This window comes from Pholis gunnellus, assembly GCF_910591455.1.
Source record: "Pholis gunnellus genome assembly, chromosome: 19".
NCBI lineage: Eukaryota > Metazoa > Chordata > Actinopteri > Perciformes > Pholidae > Pholis > Pholis gunnellus.
The window spans coordinates 21,475,760-21,483,093 of NC_136546.1; the positions used below are offsets into that span (position 1 = coordinate 21,475,760).

General features: G+C 38.9%; 1 protein-coding gene across 1 annotated transcript; it reads left to right on the plus strand.

Annotated features, from left to right (window-relative positions):
- Positions 1-519: 519 nt before the first annotated feature.
- LOC306711599 (activator of 90 kDa heat shock protein ATPase homolog 1-like) lies at positions 520-7,271 on the plus strand. The gene is made up of 9 exons (XM_079180610.1): positions 520-778; positions 1,969-2,159; positions 2,425-2,507; positions 2,604-2,721; positions 2,794-2,888; positions 2,964-3,101; positions 6,637-6,738; positions 6,818-6,869; positions 6,947-7,271. Exons 1-9 carry the CDS (start codon positions 699-701, stop codon positions 7,102-7,104), a joined length of 1,017 nt encoding a protein of 338 aa, XP_079036736.1. The 5' UTR covers positions 520-698; the 3' UTR covers positions 7,105-7,271.
- The last annotated feature ends 63 nt before the right edge of the window (positions 7,272-7,334 follow it).

Here is a 7,334-nt window from a genome sequence, read left to right on the forward strand (position 1 = left end):
TTACAAATATAATAATTAAAGATATAATAACTAATGTAAAATATGAACAGAAGATTTTATGATGTAAACCTAATAAAATATGAACCAAAAATAAATAAATGTATTTTATTTAATCTTTCATTCAGAATAACATTTATGTGTTAAATCAAACAAACTGAACAAAACTATTTAAAAATTATACAATTTAAAAAATGAAAAAGTAAAATAAATAAAATGTAAAATGGTAAAAATGACAAAAAACAAACAAACATGTTTTATGTTTATACGTGATTTAATGTAGTGTGTAATGACCGATCCGTTTTAACACTATAGTTGTTTTTTAATATATTATTATTATTATTACATTTAATGTTTGATCATTGTCAGTCTGATTTAGTCTCATTAAGCTTCTGTGACTTTGTTTTGAAAAGTGTAGTAGTAAAGTTTATTATATTTACTGTTACTGGAGGTTTACTTTGAAAGGCTCTACAACAGGAAGTAGAAAGAATGAAGTGGTTTCAAGTTTCAGCTGAAAAGTCAGAGACTCAGAGACGTTTAAGGACAGCTGGTCAGAATGCAAGTACAGTAAGTACAGCAATAATACTACAGCAATAATACTATAGCTGTAATACTACAGTAAGTACAGCAGTAATACTACAGCAAGTATTACTACAGTACATTAGTACAGCACATATACTACAGTAGTACTCAGTACTCTGATGGCTAAATGGGGTGAAGGAGATCCTCGATGGATCGTTGAGCAGAGAGCAGACGGAACAAACGTCAACAACTGGCACTGGTCTGTATTTATTATTATTACTATTGTTATTATTATTATTACTATTGTTATTAGTATTATTACTATTGTTATTATTACTATTGTTATTATTATTATTACTATTATTATTATTACTATTGTTATTAGTATTATTATTGTTATTATTATTATTACTATTGTTATTAGTATTATTATTGTTATTATTATTATTACTATTGTTATTATTATTACTATTATTATTACTATTGTTATTATTATTATTATTGCTATTATTATTATTACTATTATTATTATTACTATTATTATTGTTATTAGTATTATTATTATTACTATTGTTATTATTATTACTATTGTTATTATTATTATTATTATTATTACTATTGTTATTATTATTACTATTGTTATTATTATTATTACTATTGTTATTATTATTACTATTGTTATTATTATTATTACTATTATTATTATTACTATTGTTATTAGTATTATTATTGTTATTATTATTACTATTGTTATTATTATTACTATTGTTATTATTATTATTACTATTGTTATTAGTATTATTATTGTTATTATTATTATTATTACTATTGTTATTATTATTATTATTGCTATTATTATTATTATTATTATTGTTATTAGTATTGTTATTAGTATTATTATTATTACTATTGTTATTATTATTAATATTGTTATTAGTATTATTACTATTGTTATTATTATTATTACTATTGTTATTATTATTACTATTGTTATTAGTATTATTTCTGTTGTTATTATTATTATTATTATTATTACTATTGTTATTATTATTATTAGTGGACCACAGAGAAGAAACTCAAACATCTTCTGACAGATGTAAAACAAGTTAATATTATATTATAATATATTATATATTATTATAATATTAGATATCATAATATATTATAATATTATATATAATATATTATTGTAATATCTAATATTATAATATATTATAATATATAATCTTATAATATATTATAATATATAATAGTGTGTGTTATTCGATCCTCCAGCTGTTCAGATATTTTTAAATGTCCTGTCAGAGGAGGGCGAGGCTACATCATCAACACATTTTATTTATATTACCTCCTCCCCCGCCTCTTCCTCTTCCTGCTCCTCGTCTTCCTCTTCCTCCTCCCGCTACCACTCCTCCTCCTCCTCTTCCTACCCCTCTTCCTCCTCCTTAGGACAGAGCGTGATGTGAGCTCCTGGTCCTCGGCGCTCCTCCGTGACCTCCTCCTAGGAGTCTCTGTTAAAGGGCCGGAGGGTGGAGTTGAGCTGACGGAGGTCGACAGACTTGAAGGAGAATCTTCCATCAACAACCGGAGAGGAAAACTCTTCTTCTTCTATGAGTGGAGGCTGAGGGCCAGCTGGCTGGGTCAGTGATGATGTCACTGATGATCATCAGTGACATCATCACAAACATGCTAACTAGAAAAACATGCTAACATGCTATTTGAACAGTAATACGTGTCTCTTTGCGACGTTAGCTTCTCAAAGCTAAAACGATGAGCGTCCGATAACTAAAGTGTTTGTGGCACCGTGAAGATAAAAGTTAAAAACGTACCAGACGAGCAGCGGAGACGTCTTTGGGTTCGATATCCAGCTCTTCTTCTGTGGTGTTAACTGTTTCTTGTCTGCAGGGACGTCCAGCAGCGGCGTGAAGTTCAGAGGAACCGTTGACGTTTCTAACTTATCGGACGAGAACGACATGGACGACCTCGACGTTAGTACTACTTCCTGTTCCTGGTATTGATCGCTGTACTGATCAATGGATTGATCATCATATCGATCACATATTGATCACCTTATTCCCGTCCAGATCTCGGTGTCTCTGTGCAAAGACCAGCCCGACACGCCGCTCCTCGGCCTCATGAAGAAGACCGGCGTTCAGGAGGTCCGGAGGGTTCTGGGCGAGTTCGTCCGCCGGCTCAAATCAGGTCTGTTACCCAGAATGCATCTACCCTAACCAATCAGTGATGATCCCTGTAGTAACCTGAGTGACCTCATAGAGTTCAGTCAAGGTATGATCCTCGCTAAGGCCGACCAACCGGTGCCACCTGAACCTCAGAACCAGAAGGACCAGATCCAGACCAGTAGACCTCAGGTAGAGTTACACATCCAGACATTCAGCTGAGACAGGTGTGGAAGTAACCTCTGACCTCTTTGTTTTATCCTACAGAAAAGCTCCGCCACCAGGTGTTCCTCTGGCCCCGCCCCCTCCATCCCAGGTGTCCCTATCAAAACCTGCACCTTTAATCTGACGGAAACCTTCCAAACATCTCCTGATGAGCTGTACAGGACCTTCATCAGCCAGGAGGTACCAGACCAGAACAGACCAGGGTAAAACCAGGTCAGACCAGAACAGACCAGGGTAAAACCAGGCTTAATGGTTTTATGTGAAGCACTTTGAATTGCCTTGTTGTTGAAATGTGCGATACAAATAAACTTGTCTTGCCTAGTAATGCAGTATTATAGCAGTACTGCAGTTTTGTAGTAGTATTGCGGTATTGTATTACTACTACAGTATTGTAGTAGTAATACAATACATTACATTACAGTCATTCAGCAGACGCTTTAATCCAAAGAGACTTACAGTAAGTGTATTCAAGAGAACTACTCGTCACCAGAAGTCATGAGTTCATCTCCTTTAAACATCTCAGAGCAGAAACCAGAGCAGACGTACAGAAACACACGAGCATGAACACAACCAGTGCTGAGAGGAAGGCTCAGGGTAGAGCTTCATGAAGAGGTGAGTCTTCAGCCTGATGGAAGATGGGCAGCGACTCTGCTGTCCTGACGTCAGTGGGGAGTTCATTCCACCATCGTGGGGCCAGGACAGAGAACAGAGACCGGGTCCATCGGCCGCAGGGACCTCTGAGCGACGGGGAACCGATCGCCCCGAGGCAGCAGAGCCAAGTGGTCGGGGGGGTGTAGGGCTAGACCATGGCCTGGAGACAGGAAGGAGCTGTTCCTTTCACTGCCCTGTAGGCTAGCACCAGAGTCTGAACCTGTAGACTAGCACCAGAGTCTGAACCTGTAGACTAGCACCAGAGTCTGAACCTGTAGGCTAGCACCAGAGTCTGGACCTGTAGGCTAGCACCAGAGTCTGAACCTGTAGGCTAGCACCAGAGTCTGAACCTGTAGGCTAGCACCAGAGTCTGAACCTGTAGGCTAGCACCAGAGTCTGGACCTGTAGGCTAGCACCAGAGTCTGAACCTGTAGGCTAGCACCAGAGTCTGAACCTGTAGACTAGCACCAGAGTCTGAACCTGTAGACTAGCACCAGAGTCTGAACCTGTAGGCTAGCACCAGAGTCTGAACCTGTAGACTAGCACCAGAGTCTGAACCTGTAGACTAGCACCAGAGTCTGAACCTGTAGGCTAGCACCAGAGTCTGAACCTGTAGACTAGCACCAGAGTCTGAACCTGTAGACTAGCACCAGAGTCTGAACCTGTAGGCTAGCACCAGAGTCTGAACCTGTAGGCTAGCACCAGAGTCTGAACCTGTAGACTAGCACCAGAGCCTGAACCTGTAGACTAGCACCAGAGTCTGAACCTGTAGGCTAGCACCAGAGTCTGAACCTGTAGACTAGCACCAGAGTCTGAACCTGTAGACTAGCACCAGAGTCTGAACCTGTAGACTAGCACCAGAGTCTGGACCTGTAGACTAGCACCAGAGTCTGAACCTGTAGACTAGCACCAGAGTCTGGACCTGTAGGCTAGCACCAGAGTCTGAACCTGTAGGCTAGCACCAGAGTCTGGACCTGTAGACTAGCACCAGAGTCTGGACCTGTAGACTAGCACCAGAGTCTGAACCTGTAGGCTAGCACCAGAGTCTGGACCTGTAGACTAGCACCAGAGTCTGGACCTGTAGACTAGCACCAGAGTCTGAACCTGGATGAGAGCTCTTACAGGGAGCCAGTGTAGAGCACGGAGAAGGGAGGTTGAAGTCTGAAGTTCTTGACATCAGAGGAATCAAGTGATGGTTTCTTCAGAAGGGGGGCGACTCTGGCAGTCTTGAAAGCCGTGGGAAAGCATCCTGAGACGAGAGATGTGTTGATGAGGTGGGTGAGGAAAGGAAGGAGTTCAGTCACAATAGACTGAAGAAGAGAGGAGGGGATCGGATCAAGAGAGCACGTGGTGGAGCGGTTAGATGTTACAAGGTTGAGGACCTCGTTAGGGGAGACAGATAGGCTGAGGAGATCAGCAGCAGTATCAGGGGATAGCAGAGAGAAGGATTCAGGGTCAGGGAGAGCAGAGGTAACAGAAGAGGAAAGATCAGCGAAGATGACTCCGGGTAGAGACCATGTGTGTAGGTGGAGGAAGTAATACTGCAACACTGCAGCTTCTAATGACGCCATGAGAATATCACTAGAGACGAGATGGAGTAGTGCCAGTGAAATGTTTGTGGCTGCAGGAGTCAATACTTTCCAAACGGTTTTAAGAAATCTTATGTATAAATGTATTTGTCGGCTTAATGACTCTGACAATGAGATGATATTGGTTTTAACCAACATGAGGTTTCGTAGAGCTTCCAGTCTGTGGAGACGCTGGTCCGTCTCTTGGGAGGCATCGCGAGGCCTCCGGACTTCTCTGGACCCTGATTCTGAAATAAAGTTGATCTAATACTGCAGTATGAGTACTAATACTGCAGTATTGTAGGAGTACCACAGTAGTAGTAATAGTACTACAGTATTGTTAGTAGTAATACAGTATTATTAGTAGTACTACAGTATTATTAATAGTACTACAGTAGTAGTAATAGTACTACAGTATTATTAGTAGTACTACAGTATTATTAATAGTACTACAGTATTGTTAGTAGTAATACAGTATTATTAGTAGTACTACAGTATTATTAATAGTACTACAGTAGTAGTAAGAGTACTACAGTAGTAGTAATAGTACTACAGTATTATTAGTAGTACTACAGTATTATTAATAGTACTACAGTAGTAAGAGTACTACAGTAGTAGTAATAGTACTACAGTATTATTAGTAGTACTACAGTATTATTAATAGTACTACAGTAGTAGTAATAGTACTACAGTATTATTATTAGTACTACAGTATTATTAGTAGTAATACAGTATTATTAGTAGTACTACAGTATTATTAATAGTACTACAGTAGTAGTAAGAGTACTACAGTAGTAGTAATAGTAATACAGTATTATTAGTAGTACTACAGTATTATTAGTAGTACTACAGTATTATTAATAGTACTACAGTATTATTAGTAGTACTACAGTATTATTATTAGTACTACAGTATTATTAGTAGTAATACAGTATTATTAGTAGTACTACAGTATTATTAATAGTACTACAGTATTATTATTAGTACTACAGTATTATTATTAGTACTACAGTATTATTAGTAGTAATACAGTATTATTAGTAGTACTACAGTATTATTAATAGTACTACAGTAGTAGTAAGAGTACTACAGTATTATTAGTAGTAATACAGTATTATTAATAGTACTACAGTAGTAGTAATAGTACTACAGTATTATTAGTAGTAATACAGTATTATTAGTAGTACTACAGTATTATTAATAGTACTACAGTATTATTAGTAGTACTACAGTATTATTAATAGTACTACAGTAGTAGTAAGAGTACTACAGTAGTAGTAATAGTAATACAGTATTATTAGTAGTAATACAGTATTATTAGTAGTACTACAGTATTATTAATAGTACTACAGTATTATTAGTAGTACTACAGTATTATTAATAGTACTACAGTAGTAGTAAGAGTACTACAGTAGTAGTAATAGTAATACAGTATTATTAGTAGTACTACAGTAGTAGTAAGAGTACTACAGTACTACAGGTGACCTTCTCCTCAGTTCGTGCAGGTGTTCACTCGTTCGGCTGCTCAGGTGGACGGTCGGAGAGGAGGACAGTTCCAGATGTTGGACGGCAGCGTCAGAGGAGAGTTCACACAGCTGGTGAGGTAACAGCTGTTCAGCCAATCGGTGCAGAGTTGTCGCATCACCATGGTAACCAGACGGCCGCTCCTCCCCTCAGGTACCGAACCGAAGGATCGAGATGAGGTGGCGGTTCAGAACGTGGCCCAGTGGTACGTCTGTGATGGGGAGAACCTTCTCTGCTGGTGAGTTCAGGGACAATCTGACATCTGAGCTTTGTCTCCTTCAGAACACTACGCCTCCGTCAGTCTGGAGCTGGAGGAGCGAGGAGACGAGACGGAGCTGAGGATGGAGTGTGGAGGAGTCCCTGAAGGAGAGGAGGAGTCCACCAGAGAGGGATGGACCCGCTTCTACTTCAGGGCCATCAAACAGGTGTTTGGATACTGAGAGGCTCCGCCCCCTAGAGGCTGAACTGTGTCATGACGTGAGCGTGACATCAACGTCTTAAAGGAACAGTTCAAAGGGTTCACAGCATGGTAGCATAGCTTAGCTTAGCATGAAGACTAAGTGTGAGCCCAGCTCCAACGGTTTGATCCGTTGTGTCTGAATCATTGTGTCAATAAAGTTTGGACAGTTCAAGTCTTCCTGTCGATGACTCTGATTGGTTCTGGAGTCAG

Coding starts and splice junctions, on each gene's coding strand:
- LOC306711599 (XM_079180610.1), top strand. CDS start 699: ATGGCTAAATGGGGTGAAGGAGATCCTCGATGGATCGTTGAGCAGAGA. Junction 2,508..2,603: donor ACGACATGGACGACCTCGAC/GTTAGTACTACT, acceptor ATTCCCGTCCAG/ATCTCGGTGTCTCTGTGCAA. Junction 6,870..6,946: donor GTTCAGAACGTGGCCCAGTG/GTACGTCTGTGA, acceptor TGTCTCCTTCAG/AACACTACGCCTCCGTCAGT.